The sequence below is a fragment of the Pan troglodytes genome, chromosome 9, assembly GCF_028858775.2.
Source record: "Pan troglodytes isolate AG18354 chromosome 9, NHGRI_mPanTro3-v2.0_pri, whole genome shotgun sequence".
NCBI classification, from domain to species: Eukaryota; Metazoa; Chordata; class Mammalia; order Primates; family Hominidae; genus Pan; species Pan troglodytes.
The window spans coordinates 122,275,001-122,293,813 of NC_072407.2; the positions used below are offsets into that span (position 1 = coordinate 122,275,001).

Consider the following 18,813-nt stretch of genomic DNA (forward strand, 5'->3'; position numbering starts at 1 on the left):
CTCTCCAAGGATAGCAGTTTAGGCCTGCTATGTTAACTCTTTTCTGCACAAAACCTATAGAGTTAGGGCTTTGGATCTGAGACGAATGAAGTGTGGGTAGATTTACTGAGTCCTGTTATATGGGTTCTGCCCTACCAGGAAAACTATGCCAGTTCTCAGGGCTTTTGTGCATTAATCTCCTAGGCATTTGAGGCTATGACTAAATTCCATAGGGATTTATCATGTGGATTCCACTGTGCTTGAGATGGCAGTTTAGATTTCAGCTTTGCTGTACATATTGCAAACTAGAGCCAAAGACTTTAAAGTGTGTACTGGCCTCAGGGGGATGAGGTTAATTTTTTTTTTTCATTTTAGATACATTCCCTTTTAGTACTCCTCCTACTTTTCTTATTTTTACTAAAAAGGTACCACTCTATGAACAAACTAATAAAACAAGGCCAGTCTTGGAAGGAAAAAAATAATAATTCTTAGTGTGACAGTCTCCAAGAGAAGCAAGAATATAAGCTTAGAACAAGGGGTTAAGAATCCAGAATTCCTGGGTTCTTTTAACTAATTTTGCTACTCACTTGCCACTTTGGAGAGCTACTCATTCACTTTGGATAGGTTACTTGTTTCTTCTTTGCCTGAGTTTAAACCTATTGTGAATGAATGAAATACCCTGTAGTATATTTCATAAATACATTATGCGGCATTTTATTAATGGAGGTCTTTAATGTAGGGCTTTTATGGAAATATGAAGTATTTATGTATTTATTGATTATTTATTTTTACCATGTTATTGAAGTCAATGGTGTTTGATTAGCTCAGTGGGTGAGCAAGCATATGGTGCTACTGGAGTCAAGGCTGGTCAGTAGGAAGCATCAGTCCATTCCATGGCCACTGGTAATCTAACGTAATGAATGGTGTTTTTTTTGTTGTTGTTGTTGTTGTTGTTGTTGTTTGAGACAGAGTCTTGCTCTGTCGCCCAGGCTGGAGTGCAGTGGTGTGATCTCAACTCGCTGCAACCTCCGCCTTCTGTGTTCAAGTGATTCTCCTGCCTCAGCCTCCCGAGTAGCTGGGACTACAGGCGTGTGCCACCATGCCTGGCTACTTTTTGTATTTTTAGTAGAGACAGGGTTTCACCAAGTTGGCCAGGCTGGTCTTGAACTCCTGACTTCATGACCCACCCGCCTCGGCCTCCCAAAGTGCTGGGATTACAGGTGTGAGCCACCGTGCCCAGCCATGAGCGGTCTTGAAAATGGAAAACGGTCTTGGCCACAGAAACCAGGCATGAGGGAGTGGTTGGAATGGTATAAAGTCATCACTGTTAAGGAAACAGTAACTTTAAATGCATGTTAACAGTGGGTCTTTAAAAATGAATGTCATTTGGTTAAAGAGTTTTGCTGGGCATTGAGATAATCTGACAGCATCTCCACTTCCTGTTTTTTTTCTTAATCTCCACTTTTTTTTTTCTATGATGAGCGCCCCTAAAATGCTGGTAAGCGTCTTTCCAACAAAATTGTGGTCAAAGTAGGATGCTGAGGAATGCTGATTTTAGCAAAAGCTTGTAGAAAAGAGTGGCTTGGCACATGAGCTTAAAAAAGAGAAAAAAAGCTGGCTCTTGAATTTTGGCACAGTGCAACCTGTTCCATACCAGACAAATGAACAGGCTTAATCTGGTACCAATTCTTTTTCTCTCTTACTCCTCAGAAGTGAAGGGACTGCAGATCTTGTTGTTTTGGGGACACTTTCATGGAACTGTATGTAGGTTTTTTTGAATGGTGAGAAATATGAATAATTGGTAAGGGGAAGGGAATCCCTCATTTCAGCTTTTCTTGATGTTGTTACTAATAACTATGAAAAAACTTCTGAGAGAACAATGTGAACTGAAGATGACTCAGCAGTTAAGACAATGCTAAGTTCTGAAACCACAGGTAAATGAAGGGCTAATTAATGTGTGGTATACTCGGACAAAATGAAGTACTCATTTGCACTGGATTACTGTGTAATGATAACGAACACTGTTCAAGAACGATTTATATTTCCATAAGATTTGTACTAAATTTTATAAAAGTAAAACAACTTTTTATAAATCCAGAGTCTGTCTTTATATTTATGTGGTGGTTTTGCCAAGAAGTTAAAAAAAGCCTTTTGACCTGTAGAAATGTTGACCTGTATTCATACTTACTAGTGAATATCTCTAATCTGCTGTTCATTATCCATCATTCCCCCTATTTTTTTTTATTTTGGGGGGTAACAATTGACATACACAAAACAGTTTGCCAAAAGAGAGAGGAAGAACCTTAATGTGTTTCTTGTTCTGCCACCTGTTTGGACACTTGTCTTGAAAATGTTGATGTCAAGTGAGTTGACATCAGAGACATCATCTGAAGACAGCTGGAGGCCCTGTCTTGAGGACTGTACTACCAATGCCTAAAACAGTCTGGGATGCATGGTAGATACTTAGTAAGCATGTTGAAAGAATGGACAAGAGGATGAGAATGTGGTTTAGAATCATCCCCATTGGAAAACCTCCTCAAAGGTTTTCCCAGTGGATTGGGTCATCAATGTCATTTTTCTAGGTAAAGTACTACGGACCCTGAGGAGTGTGTTCTACCCAGACTGGCTTGACTTTCTGAAGGCATCCTATAGTTACAGCCTTTAGAACAGTTGAGCTATCGGCAGCTTTAAAGAGGCTTTCAGTTTTTTTTTTTTTAATCATTAATGCTTTGTAGGTGACTATAGAGATTTTCATCATTTAAAAAAATTAGTTCTGGAATGAATAACCACTGGCTTAATTCAATCTTTTGCTTACCATCTTCTGAAGCTTTCCCACAGCAAAATGCCTTCTTTGCTCACAGCTAGAACCGTGGGTCTGTTTAAGTTTGGAAAGATCTTGAAAGCAGCTTGCCAAGAGGTTTTGTATGCAAGGAAGAGAAGGTGAATTAGGAAACTTTCCCAGTTTGTTTTATTCCTGAAGCTTAAGTATTGAGGCTTCCCTCAAGTATTAAGGGAAGAGAGGAACTCCAAAATACATGATTTGATGAGTCATTGGGTTCAATTAATTTTATACTTACACTGTAACATTATTAGGATAGGGGAAAATAAGATATTTAGTACTTTTAAGAAAGATTTGGGGATAAGGTTTAAGAAAGTTTGGGGATAAGGTTTGCATTTTGGTCAGTATATATATATGTGTGTATATATATGTATATATGCATATATATGCATATATACGTATATATGCATATATACGTATATATGCATATATATGTATATATGTATATATGTGTATATATGTGTATATATATATATGTGAATGGGATTCCTTCCAGTTACATGTAAACACTCAAAAATTAAGAGTCTTCAGGGTAGAATTGTCATGCTAGAATACACCAGCAGGTGGCAATGTGTCCTGGTCTCATCATTAGGGAAGTGCCTTGGCTAATCTGCTTCTATTCTTTCCAAAAATAAACATTACAAAATTAGCTGGCTGTGCCTTGAACCTAAAAAATCGAGCAATTAAAGAGTCGTCTCTGGTCTCTGTTTATCTTTTCCTTTTTTTCCCCCCCGTTCTAACTAACGTCAGCGTGAGCTCATGCCTCTATTCGGGGATAATGATCCTTTCATGAACTGTTGCGGAATGACTTTTTGCAACAGCATTGTTAAGAGGTAATTGTTTCCTCTCTCCACATCCACTGTTTATTAGATTTGATTTGCTACTTGGATTCCACAAAATGGCTGAAATCCCTTGTCACCAACATAGGTTTAAGCTCAAAAGTCTGAAAATAGTTGGATAAAGGGAATAGCCACTTTGGATGTTTGCAGGCAGAACTGAAGAACTGTATTATATGTGGTACCTAAATTGCCATAATACTGAATTATTCAATCATAAAACTAGATGGGTATCTAAAGCTCTCTACCCAGTAGGGGAAAAAACCGAAAAACCGTTTGGGAATCCTTCGGAGAGAACCGTAATGCTATTTACTGGATAAATATACTTCATTTTCTTCTCCCAGTTCTTTCCACAACACGCTTGTTAAGTCGCCATGGAAAGCACCATGCTTTATCAATTTGGCAAATAACACATTTCATTTTGCCAAGGCAGAAACAGCCTAAAAGTAATATTTATACCGAGAAACCCTGGCTGCAGTCCCCAGCTGCTCTCCCGCAGCCCTGCGCCTCCCGCTCATGCGGCGCTCTCCCCCCGGAGCCGGCAGGTGCCCAGGTGAGCGGGGCCTGCGGAGGCAGCGAGGGGCGCCGGCCGGGAACCGGCAGAACGCGTGCAGCCAGAAGACAGGAGAGATAATACATTCCCTTAAGTAATAAAAGTTTCCAGGACAAGGGGGGCTGGTAATTTTCAAAGAGCCTCCCGGCACCATGTCCTCGGGATCTGGGGGGCGCTCTCGGGCGGTCTCTGGTGAAAGTCGACTTAGTACAAACTGGACTCGAAGGGGCATGTCTCGGCACTCAGGGGCCCAGGCGCCGCGGGAGGTGGGTGGGCCTCCCGGGGCTGCACGGGTCCCACCTCCCTCTGCCCCGTAGGACTACTTTGCCGCTCTCCCAAACCGGGCTCCGGCGGAGGCGTCCGTTCAAGGGCGAGAGCGCGGCCCTGAGCGGCGGAGGGATCCCGGGTGAGGCGGCTTCCCGAAGTCAGAGGGGAGGGGGGCCAAAAAAGTCGGCGGGGGACGGGAAGCGCGAGCTCGCGCCGGACGCGGCCAGGGCCGGGAAACCAGAACCGGAACCGGAACCCGCGCGCGCGCCCGCGGTTGCGCGGCCCCCACGGCCGCCGGCCTCCTCCGCTGTCTGCGCGCGCGCCCGCGAGGGCCTCCAGAACCCGGCGAGCCGGCCCTGCGCGGGGAGACGCCGCCGCCTCCGCCTCCGCCTCCGCCTCCCGGACCAAGGCTTCCAGGCCGGGCCGGACGGGCATCTCCCGCCCCTCGCGGGGAGCGTCGGGGAGGAGCCGCCGCCTCTGGCGATTGCGGAAGAGTCCGGGCCTCAAAGGGATGGGGAGCAGTCCGCGGCGCTGAGAGACCCGGGTCCCTGTCACCTCGGGCCGCGGGACCTCTCCGCCGGCGCCAGCGGCTCGTCCCAGCACCGGGAGCCTGGTGGGGGCGGCGAGCACAGGAGGAGCCCCGGGCCCGGGACATGGAATCGCGCGAGCCCGGCGCGGGACGGCCGGAGACGCGGCCAACGCTGCGGCCACGAGCAGCCGGCAGCCCCAGATAGAGAGCCGGGAGGGAGGGCCCCGGCCCTTGCCGAGGCGGGGAGTTCGAGGCCCCGAGACTCCGGAGGAGGAGCCGACACCCGTCCGTGAGCTGATCCCGCCCCAGCCCCGGCGGGAGTCCCGGGTCCCCTTCCCACTGCGCGCGGATTTCCCTCTCTGAGGAAGTTTATCCTTGTGCCTTCTGGAGGATTTCTCGCTAGCTCGACTCACTCTGGACTGACTCGCTCCCTGGCTTTCTCAATTCGTTTTGGGAGATAACTTGTTTTGCTCCAAGCCGCATCCGTTGACCCCTTACAATCGGATGGTCTAGATGACTGAATGGAGTTTTGAGTTGGACTTTTGTGTCCCTGACGGAGTTGGGCCTGATCCCAGAGCACTGGGGGTGGGGAGGAGGGGTTACTGTAAAATGCAAGTTGGATAAAAGGAGGACCTCTCGCCAAGGGCCCCAATGAGTGGCACACAGTCTACTATCACCGACAGGTTGGTATGAATTCCTCCTTCGTTCGGCCTCCCGGAATCGGGCCCGACCTAGCAGGGGAGTCGGTGATTGCAGATTGCCTTTGGCCAGCGAAGTTGACAGGCAGAGGAAAGAGGGTTGTTTCGGAGCTGTGCAGTTAGCCTGGGGTTGCTGCCGAGTTATCCAGTTGATTGGCTTTTGGAAATGTAATTTTTCCGGAGAGAAACTTCCCTTCCGATTCTCAGAGAAGGGGGAGGCAAAACCATGATTGTGGTTTTCCGCCTGTGGTGTGCATTAGGATTGTGTACTCGTCTGGAAATCAGAGGAGAAGGTCATTTTAGGTGAAGGTCGGTGCCTGAAGTCGGCTCGGTATTGGTGTATTATTTATCAGCTTTAGCCGTGTCCTGCAGTAGATTCTCAAGACAATTACATTTTAGGAATTTCTACCTGTGGACTTAACGTTGAGCCTACTGCATGGTGATCTGGGAACTTGATCTCTTTCAGATGTTGACCTGCACGGTGTTTAATTATTATCTAATAACTTTCCAGAATGTTGACATTACCAGTAAATCACAGGTTCTTGCTGGAAGCAATGTCCAGGAGCTGAAGAAATGAGGGTAAATCAGGGGGTTTGCTTTTAATTCTTGTATTTAAATATTTCGTCTTCCAGAAACACTTGGCGTTTAAGAGATAGAAACCGTAAGCATAGTGTAAGCGCGCAGCTGAATTTGTTGAGTTCTGTGTCTGTCCTTTATAGCACCTACCAGTGTTGCATGGTGGTGGGTGGCGAATTGAGCTAGACCATGTGTGGTTGAAGTGCAGTTTGCTTATCCTAAGTTACTCTTGTTTATAGGGTAAGGGATAAAAAGCATATTGATTCCTTGACCACATTTCATTCTCAATTTAATTATGACACTGCATGCTAGTCCCAAATTTGTCAGCTTGCTTTATTTTTAAGTCAGTCTTCGAATTATTACACCGTGAAAAAATAGATCAAGTAACTGAATTAGAGGGCCAAAGCTCTTTGATGAAAAGTGCAACAATAGTGCTTCTGCACAAAGTAGTCTTAATTTCCTAATAAGAGTTTTACCCAATTGTAAGACTCATTTGTTGATTTTAAAAGGGCCAAATTCCATTATCATACCATAACAGCTACTCCAGAAACAGAACTTCCTCTTCCTGTTGATGCTTTCCAGCATCACATGAATGTTCACTTAAAAGAGTCTGTTAAATATTTAAAGTATTTATATTTACTCTTTGTGTATTTTTCAAAGTGGGTTTTCATTTTCAATGAAATAATTTTTAACTTTTCCAAGAATACACTTAATATAAGTATTGACAATGCTTATCTTACTTTCTTCTGGTTATCCCCATTTTTTTCCTTTCAGGGTGTTTTGCTTCTGAGAAATCACTTTTACGGGTGTGGGGATAATTGTTTTCCTGCTTCATTCAATTCTCGCTCTTTCTGTTGAGCCTGTAAACAAAAGTCTTACTAGGAACTAATGTAATGTTGGTTTTCATTGCGATGCTGAGGTGTTTAATTTATGGAAACAGAACGGACTCATTCCACACACAAGTGAGTGAAAAGCCCTCAAGTAATGGTTTTTCTTCAGCATTGCTTCTCAGGGATTTTCCTTGTCTTCTCGTTATCTTGGAAATAGAATCTTGGAATTTGTATCCTCTTTATAACTTAGATGGCATATAAACATTCAATAAGTGTGAAATTACTGCAAGCCTGTTTCTTTTCTTTTTCTTTTTTTTTTTTTTTTTTTGGCCAGGCACTGTGCTAGGCACAAGAGATTACAAAATGAATATTGTAAGATTAATCTGCAAATTGGTTTGGGCATTAATGTTTTTTGAACTGGTTCAGGTGCTGCTGCCTAATTTTACTTTTTTTTTTTTTTTAAAGAAAAAACCTTGAAAAGCCAATTAATAAGCACTGCTGAGACCTGTTTCGTAGGATTTTTTTTTACTAGGGTCTTTTTTTATTAAGAATTATTCTTATTTGACCACATTTAAATATATTTTGTAAATATAAAGCATCCGTTTGCTGTTAAGAGAGTAGTTGTTCCTAATATGAATATATGTTGGGGTGAAATCTGGAGGTACTGGTTTAGTATTATTTCTCTGCCAAGGTGTCTTAACAAAGTTACGAGTATATAATAGTTTCTAGCTTTCTGTCAGCCCTACCTCATCCTTTTTTCGTAGTGTCTAACTCTTACTGTAGGTATATTTTGCTGACTCTAGAACTGTTGGAAAATTAACAGCGCCAGTGTAGCTTTTTAGATAGAGATCCTTTCAAGTTTGAAGTGCTGTATGTGGTATGGCTTTGTTTCGTAGAGTGTGCAGAACCACCAGGCCAGCTGTGTGAGTTAGAGTTCTTTCATTGTGGTGCTTCTGACTACAGAGTCTGTCTGTCCTCAGTTGAAATCAGACTAGCTGGTTTTGGGCGTTGTTCTGTTTTGCAGTTTGTGGCAGGCGACACATGGCTGAACAAGATAAGGGTTTTATTCTTGTGTTAGGGACGTGCTGGGGCTGGGATGGAATTCAGCTATGTTTAGGCTCTGATTGGTCACTTTGGATACTCAGAACTCTGTTACATCCTGTTATTATTTTGTAGTTAAATCAACACATTAACTTGCTCTCTTCTCTTTCCCTTCATCTTTTACTCCCCAGTCCGCACCCCTTAAAACCTAAAACTCAAACTTTTTAAAAGACTTTAAACTCAAACTATGTTCGTGGTAGCTATTACTTCTATGTAGTATATCCAAACAGCTTTAAAAAAAATGGTAAGCAATTTATGAGCCCTGGAGTCTGTAGTTTTCATCGTTTAGAATGAGCACTTGACAAGTGTAGAAATGTCTGATTGCTGCTTTTTAGTCTGCATTGATTGCTGCATTCAGTCTTAAAATACATCCTAATCGTTTCCAATCCTCCTACATGTCTTTCTTGTATCCCTGAGAATTTAGGGGTCCTATAGCAATTGGAATTTCTTCTGAGAGGTAGACAGGAGAGAATGCCCTTTCAGTAGACTCAGTAAATGATTTCAGGCCAGTGTCTATAACATTGAATTTTCAGGGACAGTACAGGTAGGAAAGTTATAGGGTTCTTCCTTGAAATAAATGGACTTTTGTTTTGGCTAGGGCTTATGAATTTTGTAGTTTTTGATTTATAGATAAAGACAGGTTTTTGATACAATTTTTTTAAAGCACTGAATTCAGCTTTAAGCTGTTTAACTTCAGCAGATTTTTAAAGTGAGTGTGGAAACCTGTGACTTTATATGCCTGTACCCAGTAATTAATGATACTTTTCATTAATGATACTTTTTCTGTCAAAATTGCTGTATAATGCTTTTGATTAAAAAAAGAAGAGCTACTCATGTTTATATGTTATTTTCAACGTTGCATGAGTCATCTCTCGGCAAGGTGAAATTATTTGTAACCTTTTCTTGTAAAGTCAGCCAGTCCATAAATACAACATTGAAATGGGGGCCAAAGATCACAGTGTTAGTTTTGTATTCAGTTTTATCTTTGCCTTTTTAGTTCAGTATAAAATCTTGAGTCATAAAGGTATGCAATAGTACATTCGCTTGTACAGTTTTACATGAGTCAACATGCAGAATCTAAAGTAACTTTTTTTGAAAGTACAGTGTTGTAGTCTTCCTGATTAATGGTACATTTATATGATGTTCATATTCAGTAAGGTGACAAGAGAAGCTTTATTTGAAATCATTACAAAAATATGTTAACCTTGGAATACCACTTAACACATTGGTGGTTTCCAGTTGTTAACATGTATATACCATCGAGTTAACATGTAGGTTTTTTCCTTTTTTGAGTCTTGCTCTGTCACCCACGGTGGAGTGCAGTGGCATGATCCCCTCACTGCAACCTCCGCCTCCCAGGTTCAAGTGGTTCTCCTGCCTCAGCCTCCTGAGTAGCTGGGATTACAGGCACCCACCACCATGCCTGGCTAATTTTTGTATTTTTAGTAGAGACGGGGTTTCACCATATTGGCCAGGCTGGTCTTGAACTCCTGACCTTAGGTGATCCACCCGCCTCGGCCTCCCAAAGTGCTGGGATTACAGGCTTGAGCCATCGGCCTCCCAAAGTGCCGGGATTACAGGCTTGAGCCACCGAGCCCAGTGGTTTTTTTTGTTGTTGCTGTTGTTGTTTTTTAACTAAGTTCGAGTTTTCAGTTTAAAAAATGAAATTTGAGGCGAACATTCATGGAATCCATAAATGGTGAATTTTACATATTTTTCTGTGGAGCATTGCGATTCCAGGGAAAACAGTTGGAAAATATTTCATTGTACATATGTGGTTGCCTCTTCTAAATGTCATCCAGTGGTGGGTATGAATTGCTTCCCAAACTGATACGGGTCACAGAAACAGCAAGATAACATACTGGTTCCCAGAGGTAATTGAAGGGACTCTTTTGCATCATGGTTGTCTGACATTATTAGAAATGTTTCTTATATACTTGCTTGTTTCCTAGAAATTGACCATGACACATTTTCAAGAATAGTAGCTTAACTTCTTTTGGTCTTTTCTGTTAAAACTTGGTTTCGATGATGTTCCTGAGCTTTACTTGAAGACATGCTCCTTTCCCTTATAATAATTACAGGTTTTCAAAATAGTGCCATGTGAGTTAAAATTTTTAAATCAACAAAATTATATTTTTGCCTTCTTTTGAGTAAAATACCATCATGTAGGTAATGATATCCTGTGGTAGTATAATTCTTTAACATTTACAATATTTTCAGTTCAGTACAGGGCAGATCATGTTTCTGTCATTTACACTTTAAGCTAATTCATACAGTTTAGGTCAAGATTTTAAGTCAAGATTATAAAACTAGAAAGGGCAGACCCAAGATTTTAACCTAGATTTTCTGGCTCTCAAGTCCCCCATTTTTTTTTTCATTTTAAATTATTGTCTTTCTTTGTACTGTATTTTTCTGTGCTATTTTCCTTTAGTAACTCTCCAGCTTGATGAAGTCAGTTGGATTTTTCTCTTACAGCATAGTTTCTAGTACCTTACCCATTCTAATTTTAAATATCTCTTGAGGATAAAGCTTTTGTCACTTCCTCAGGAGACTGAAGCACAGTCTGATAGATCTTGCTGTCAGGAAGTTTTTCCTGATCTTTATGTCTAACTTTTCTTTTAAGTTGTCCTGTTACTTGTATGTACTTGCTGTACCAGGCTAAATAATGCTCTCTTCCCATTTTATGTTTGTATGATTCTAAATGTTTCAGATGGTTATTCATTATCCTTTCCGGTCCCCTTCCCTTACTCTTTGCTTAGCCAAGCTGTATGCTTTCTGTTGATCCATTGTCTAAAAATCAGCTTATCTTAATATTTCATTAGCTTTTTCTCAGTTGCTCTCCTACTGCAAAAATATGGGTAAAGAGATTCTCAAGGTCATTTTGATTCACTTTTATTTTAGATAGTCTTTAGGATGGATATGAGATATGTCACAGTCAAATGAAACAAATTTATACAAACAGCATGATTACCAAATCAACTAATTAAGCAATTACTCATGTTCTAAAAGGCTTTTTTACAAAGCGATTCTTTCAAATATGAGGACCCTCAATGTAACAAATGTTATCAATTCTATGACAAAAGGGTAGGGTATAGAAATAATGTTAGCCACCTTTGATTGAAAATCATCTTGTTGCAATATGATGAAATACATCAGGAAGTTGTTTCTTATTTTTTCCAGTGGTTTTTCAGTTCGTTATCTTAAATTGTAGGTCAAAACATTCCTCGATGTTTGGTTTATTTTTACCTTATTGTTTTGTCCCCTCTTATTTCCACATGTTAGTGAAATAGCAATGCTTAGCAGTATTTTTTTTTCAGTAAAATGGATATTGTGAAAATTGAAATATTTTACTTTCTTGCTGTTGTATTTACAAGAATTGTTAATGACAAGACAGTGTAACAGAAAAAGTGCATATTTAGATTATTATAAAATCTGTAAGACTGTAGACCTTTTGAATACTTTATTAGCATATTTTCTTTAGTACTATTTTAGTTTCAAATTATTGAGATAGATGTCCTTGTTTTGTATTTTGCTAATATTAATATTTTGTATTTTGGTAATACTAAAATTTGCAAACATGCCAAATTTAGAACATTTTACTTTTTCAACTTAGAATATCTGGAATCATCAAGATAGTCATATAGGAAAGACCGCTATAAGACAGCTTCTAACTCCAATAGAAGCCTATGAAGCTAGTGCCTGGTCAGAGGCTGTGCCTAAATTGCATGAGTATATAGTGTCGACTTTTAGTAAAAGAAAAAATACACTAACTTTACCTCTTGAATTAGCATGCACCAATGCAGTTTAGATTCATACCGAAACAGGATCTTTTACTAATTCAAATGCTGAGTCCTGGTTTTTGAGATCACAGTCACATGACAGGCCTGGGTGGCTTCTCAGTGTCTAGAGACAAGCAAATCTACTGGCCAATGAAAAGTAGGTTTCCTGTCTTGGACTGCAAGTAACAATTCATGCAGAAATTGGAACTATATAAGAGAGCCTGGTTTTAGTTAATGCTTTCAATTAGCTGCTTGTCACACTGCTTTTTCTTTTGGTGTTATATAACACATTAGAATCATTTAAAGGTACACTCTGATACTACAGTTTTTGTCAAATATTACATATAAATGTTGATTTTACATTCATATACTCAAAAGATCAAAGAGGACTTTGTAGATCTTTTATGGATTCAAAAAAATGTAGATTATTTTCTTGTAGAAAAACTGGCCAGGCGCGGTGGCTCATGCCTGTAAATCCCAGCACTTTGGAAGGCTGAGGTGGGCGGATCACTTGAGGTCAAGAGTTCAAGACTAGCCTGGTCAGCATGGTGAAACCCTGTCTCTATTAAAAATACAAAAATGAGCCGGACCAGGTGGCACATGCCTGTAATCCCAGCTACTCGGGAGGCTAAGACAGGAGAATCACTTGAACCCGCGAGGCGGAGGTTGCAGTTAGCCAAGATTGCACCACTGCACTCCTACCTGGATGACAGAGCAAGACTCCGTCTCAAAAAAAAAAAAAAAAAGAAAAAACTGGAGACTTCATCAGCCTCTGAAGGAATGATACCTGAAATTGATCTTGTAATGCAGAAAGTGGCTATATGTTATCCAGAAGAGTAACAGATACCCCAAATTACGCTTACTAACACAAGAAATCCTGTGAAGGTGCTTAGACATACCCTTCCATAGATTTTAGATGGGTTATCTGCGTATGTTCCAGACACAAGCCGATATGTTGTGGTTTGCCCAGTACAGTCTCTGTGGTTTACTGAGAGGAAGTGGTTCTTGTGGGTGAAGGTCTGATCTTTTCAGAGATTGTTGGTGGCATATGCACTGTCAGCCTATTTCCTGTTTTATTGGCTGTTTAGCAAGACCTTCTTAGGGCAAATGCTGCTGAAGAGGTATTTAAATATTTTGTATTGGCAGGATAGATGGTTATAATGATGTATTATTATATCACCACTTCTCAGGTGATACGAGAGTTAAATGAATGTTTGTGAAGTGCTTTGAGATCTTAGGATGAAAAGTACAGACATGTTCTTAGTCATTTGCAGGTTACTGCTATATTCAGATATTGCTCTCTTGAAGTTAAAACTTGTTCATGTAGTAAAGTGTTACTCTATCAAACTTGATTTCTGTAACCATTCAAGTGTTGTTTTATCACCACAAGAGTCATGATTAGAATTTTTCCCCTTGTTTTCCTTTCTTTCAATGCTCCTTTATGATTTTACCCTAGAAGAGTTTCCTTAATAGATTCCTTGCTCTAGTACTGGTTAAGGCATATTTACCAAACTTAACACCTAGCAAGCTTGTCCAACCTGCCTTATTTTGCTATTGTTCTTCTGTTTTGTTTTGTTTTAGGCTTTCAGCAGCCTGAAGCCATGGTTTTTAGTTTCTGTCTCTAGTGATAAAACGGAAAGAGGGATGAGGAAGGGGCTTTACTGGCCCATCCAGAAACAGAAACTAAGAACCCATGACTGTATTCTCTCCCTTGAACACCTGTAACTAGAGCAAACCTCTTTGCCAATTTAACTGGCATACTAAAATAATGAAATTGTGAGAATTTCCTTTGAGATTAGTAACCGTACCATCCATATACAAAACACTATATTGCTTTGCTGAAACCTGAAAGTGAGCAAACTGATAGAAATGCATGTAACAGGCCGGGCGTGGTGGCTCACGCCTGTAATCCCAGCACTTTGGGAGGCCGAGGCGGGCGGTTCAGGAGGTCAGGAGATCAAGACCATTCTGGCTAACACGGTGAAACCCCGTCTCTACTAAAAATACAAAAAATTAGCCGGGTGTGGTGGCGGGTGCCTGTAGTCCCAGCTGCTGGGGAGGCTGAGGCAGGAGAATGGCATGAACCCAGGAGGTGGAGCTTGCAGTGAGCCGAGATCGCGCCACTGCACTCCAGCCTGGGCACAGAGCGAGACTCCGTCTCAAAAAAAAAAAAAAAAAAAAAAAGAAATGGCGTATGTCATACTCCTAAATATATATATACAGTATTTAGCCTTGGACATTAAAAAAATTAACAATGAATGGGGGAAGGCTTTATTTAAAGCTAAATTGTTAGCTAATATGTGAGTTCTTCAAGGGTATAAGAATAGTTCTTATTCATTTTTAAGTAATTATTGGTAGCCTTATTATATTTTTATTTTTTAATACTGAAAAGCAGAAGGAAGAAAAATAAATGGCCCAAATGATCCAACTACCCAGATGCTGCTGCTCAGGTTAAACGCACACACGCATACACACACAGAAAATTCAAATCATATAAAATGGTATAAAAAAAAGTATTCCTACACTCCTGTTAGTTTTCATACCTTCTCCTCATAGGTAACAATAGTTAATTTTTTTGGTTTATCTTCTGAAACATTTAAAAATGTATACCAGCCTATAATTTTATTTTTTGCACCTACTCCATAATAAGTGTATCTGTCTTCTTTTGCTAGGTTATGCTGCTATAGCAACACTATCAAATTTCAGTGGCTTACAACACTGCTTTTCTTCTTGCTTATGCTACACCTTGTCAGCTGTGGATTGACTGCAGCATTGCTTCACGTTTCTTATTTTGGAACCCTGGCTCAAGGAGCATCCCCTGTCTGGGCTGTGCCATTATTGTGGATGAGGGAGAGAGCAAGAAAACAGATGCAGACATACAATGGCTCTTAAAGCTTTCACTCAGTCATGTTGTATGTCACATCAGCTCACATGTCAGTGGCCAAAGCAAGTCATATGGTCAGAGCTCACTGTCAGTGGGGTAAGGATGTATAGTCCTTCCACAGGTGGCATTGCAAGTTGCATGATAACAGATAAGGCTGTATAATCCTCTTAAGGAAAGTGGAGGTTAAATAATTTGGAACAATAAATAATATAGTCTACATCAACAAGTTCAGTAAATGCTTGTTAAATGGGTTATTTGGAGTCTATGAAAGTTTCTTTTTTTTTAGTGGGAAATTCAAACATAAACAGAAGTACAGAGAATGGTATGATGAACCTCCCTTGTTCCCTTTATTACTCCAGCAGTTAATGTACGGACAATCTTGGTTTATCTGTTTTCTTTCCCCCCTTCTCACTAGATTATTTTGAAGCAGTTTTTGGATATCATAATTTCACTTACAAGTATTTCACTAAGTATTTTTAAGAGATAAAGTCTGAACGTGTGACTTCTCATAGTAAATTATTACTGTCTGATAGGGTGAGGTAATAGTACTATATAGACTGACAGGTGTCAAGCAGCAGAGCACGTTCATAGAGCGTATCTAGAATTTGACAGCCTGAACTTGTTTTGATTTCATTTTGAGTATTTCTGGAGGAGGCTTACAACAGAATGCCATCTACTTTTCCAGCCTCTCCCTTTCTTTCTTTTCTTTTCTTTCTTTCTTTTCTTTTCTTTTCTTTTCTTTCTTTCTTTCTTTCTTTCTTTCTTTCTTTCTTTCTTTCTCTCTTTCTTTCTCTCTGCCTCTCTCTGTTTCTCTCTCTCTCTCTCTCTCTGTGTGTGTGTGTGTGTGTGTTTGTAGCAGAAGCAGGTAATTAACCTCTGGAAAAAATAACATTGCAACAGATTTGATTTGCAGAGGTTTCATTTCTCACTGAGCCTCTGTTGGAATGATGCCAATTGAAAGGAATCCCAGCTCTTAATGGCTCCAAGTCTTCTGGGAGCTCTCAGTGATGTTATTTTCTTTGGAGAAGAACATCAGAATCATTTATAAAAATCCTGTGTTCACCCGTGCCATTTGCTCTGCGGAGAAAGGATCTATCATATCTTTAAGATGATCTCTAAGATGATATAAAAGTAAAGAAATTCATCTATCTAATTTTAGTTTAGAAATCATTAATGCCAATTTCAGCTGCTCAGGTTAGTTTGTCTTGAAGGCCTGAAAGCCTCCATTTTGATTCAAGATGTCGTAGATTTTATGAGCATTCAGTATAACCAGTAAGTTTGTCATTTCCATGGTTGTAGGGAATATGAGACATTCTGTTATGGATCTAGGATTACAGTTTCACAGGACATTCTTTTTTTGGGGGGATTGTTAGGTAATAAACAGTGGGACACAAAATAAACAGATATAATCTCTTCAGTTTGTAGATTTTCAGGTGACAATGAGGTGGCAGAAGAGGATTTGTGCAGATTAGGAAATAAATAATTATTGTATATAACATGATGGAAATATTTTAGTATAGTACCACTATCAAATTAATTTTGTTTTCTTAACTAGCTTCTTTCATTGTGTACAGAGACACTTATATTAAAGTAGTCTTTATAGATATCCAGTTAGCTTTAGTTTTTTCTAATTACATTATGTTGCTAGTCTCATTTCAGAGTCCATGTAGGAACTACAGTAGAAAAGTAGCTATCATTGGCTTGTAAATAAAATTACTTAATTTTGAGTTTTTCTTGGGAAGGAAAAACCAGTTTTTCAGAATTAGTGGAGTTGATTCTGGTTTTGGTTACTTGTGACAATATAGTCTATTTAAAATATAAATAAATAAAAATTTGCCCAAGAAGATTAAGTTTGACTTGCCATGATTCATACTGTTTTTCTGTTGTTGTATCACAATTGAGAACATTAGTTTCAGAGGTAATAGTTTGTCAGTATGGGTCGAGTAGCTCTAATCCAAAAATCCAAAATCAGAAATGCTTCAAAATCTGAAACTTTTTGGGTGCCATGTGCCACAGGTGGAAAATTCTACACGTAAGTACATAATACAAACTTTGTTTCATGCACAAAATTATTTACAGTAGTGTATAAAATTACCGTTAGGTGGGGGCCAGGCATGGTGGCTCAAGCCTGTAATCCCAGCACTTTGGGAAGTCGAGGCAGGCGGATCACCTGAGGTTGGGAGTTTGAGACCAGCCTGAACAACATGGAGAAACCCCATCTCTACTAAAAATACAAAATTAGCTGGGCATGGTGGCACATGCCTGTAATTCCAGCTACTCGGGAGGCTGAGGCAGGAGAATCGCTTGAACCAGGGAGGTGGAGGTTCAAGCGAGCCAGGATCATGCCACTGCACTCCAGCCTGGAAAACAAGAGCAAAACGCCATCTCAAAAAAAAAAAATAATAAAAAATTACCTTCAGGCTGTGCATATAGAGTGTACGTGAAACATTAATGAATTCTGTGTTTCGACTTGGGTCCCATTCCCAAGATATCTTACTATGTATATGTAAATGTTCCAAAACACAAAAAAATTCAAAATGAAACACTTCTGGCCCCAAGCATTTTGGGTAAGGGATACCCAGTGTGTACCTTTGTTAGGATAATATATTTGTACCTTGGTTGTATTTTAGTTGCAATTGTTAGTTGCACAATTTGGGGGAATGTTTGAGGTCTCTATAGTAGTTACTGTATTTACCAGGAAGCCCTGCATGATTAGAATTCTTGAGACAGTGTATAAAGTTAAATTGGGTGTGTTGCCTGGATGTGAACAGTAAAAAAGGAGAAGCTTCTCACCATACAATTATAGCTTAAAAGGAACCAGGTACAATTCTGTTTCCAAAAATAGAAAGTAAGTCAAATATTATATGGATATGTAATAGTAATTATATTAATTTTGACTCCCTGGCCGACTTTTTTTTTGAAGCTATCATTTTTTGTCAGAGATAAAAAGTAGCTTTTAAAGGAAAAGAGATCTCAGCCCTTAATTGTGTGTGTGTGTATGTATTTATTTATATATTTTAGCCCTTGTAAGAGAGGAGCAGTGGAAGGGAACTGAAGGAGCATGATATAGAGAAAAGAGCCTGGGTTTTGGTGTGTCGCATTTGTTCTGTTACTAGCTGGGAGACCTTGGGCAAATTTACCTCTCTGATCAGCAGTTTAATTTTTTCATCTGTAAAAATGGGAAGAATACCTACTTTGCAGAATTGTCGTGACGATTAAATGAGAGTGTGTGTGAGTACCTAGCACATCGTAAGAGAGAGCTCAGTAAGTCATAGTAGCTGTTATTGTTTAAACCTCAGGAATTAGCTAGGTTTTGCTAGAACTTTCATCTGTGCTTGTAAGATCTTTTTGAATCCATATGTATTTTTAGCAGCTGTGGCTAAGATAGTTTTTTTCCCTTGCTGTGATAATATTCCTTATCTTTTATATTTCAGGCTATTGTTAGAATTAAATGCGTTTGCGAGTGAGGAATAGATTTAAGAGTTATTTCAATTCAGACCGTGGAACATCTCTTCACAAAATGGGTTAGTTTGGATTGGCAGTATACTTTTAAATCTGCCTTCGATCACTCAGAATTTGTCCAGTTCTGTATTTATTAACATCAGTTTGTTTATTTATTCAGTAAATATTGAATGCCTGTTCTGTGTAGGTCATTGTCTTGGCAGTTATTTTGAGCTCTTGCTACCTGCTGAATTATATCTTAAAATGAAGAAATTTACATGATAGAGTGATATTTATTCATCTGTGCTGAAGATTAAAGTGAGAAGTATGTGGCAGGCGCGGTGGCTCACGCTTGTAATCCCAGCACTTTGGGAGGCTGAGGTGGGCGGATCATGAGGTCAGGAGATCGAGACCATCCTGGCTAACATGGTGAAACCCCGTTTCTACTAAAAATATGAAAAATTAGCCGAGTGTGGTGGTGGGCACCTGTAGTCCCAGCTG

General features: G+C 40.0%; 2 protein-coding genes across 12 annotated transcripts in view; both read left to right on the forward strand.

Moving 5' to 3' along the window:
* Positions 1–2,072, forward strand: part of TLCD5 (TLC domain containing 5) — a 9,330-nt gene extending 7,258 nt beyond the window's left edge. For all 6 annotated transcript variants that reach the window (XM_063784579.1, XM_003313370.6, XM_003313371.6 and 3 more), the window contains one exon: positions 1–2,072. This exon is cut by the window's left edge. The gene's annotated coding sequence lies outside the window, so the exon portion shown is untranslated.
* Positions 2,073–4,615: 2,543 nt separating this feature from the next.
* Positions 4,616–18,813, forward strand: part of ARHGEF12 (Rho guanine nucleotide exchange factor 12) — a 152,754-nt gene continuing 138,556 nt past the window's right edge. For 2 of the 6 annotated variants that reach the window (XM_016922155.4, XM_016922158.4), the window contains exon 1: positions 4,714–5,686. In XM_016922155.4, coding sequence (XP_016777644.1) covers positions 5,655–5,686 — 32 coding nt within the window. In that variant the 5' untranslated portion in view covers positions 4,714–5,654. Of the gene's footprint in view, positions 5,687–6,167; positions 6,281–18,813 lie in introns of those variants that run through there. The other 4 variants (XM_016922157.4, XM_054662782.2, XM_063784575.1 and 1 more) reach the window with 4 other exon arrangements.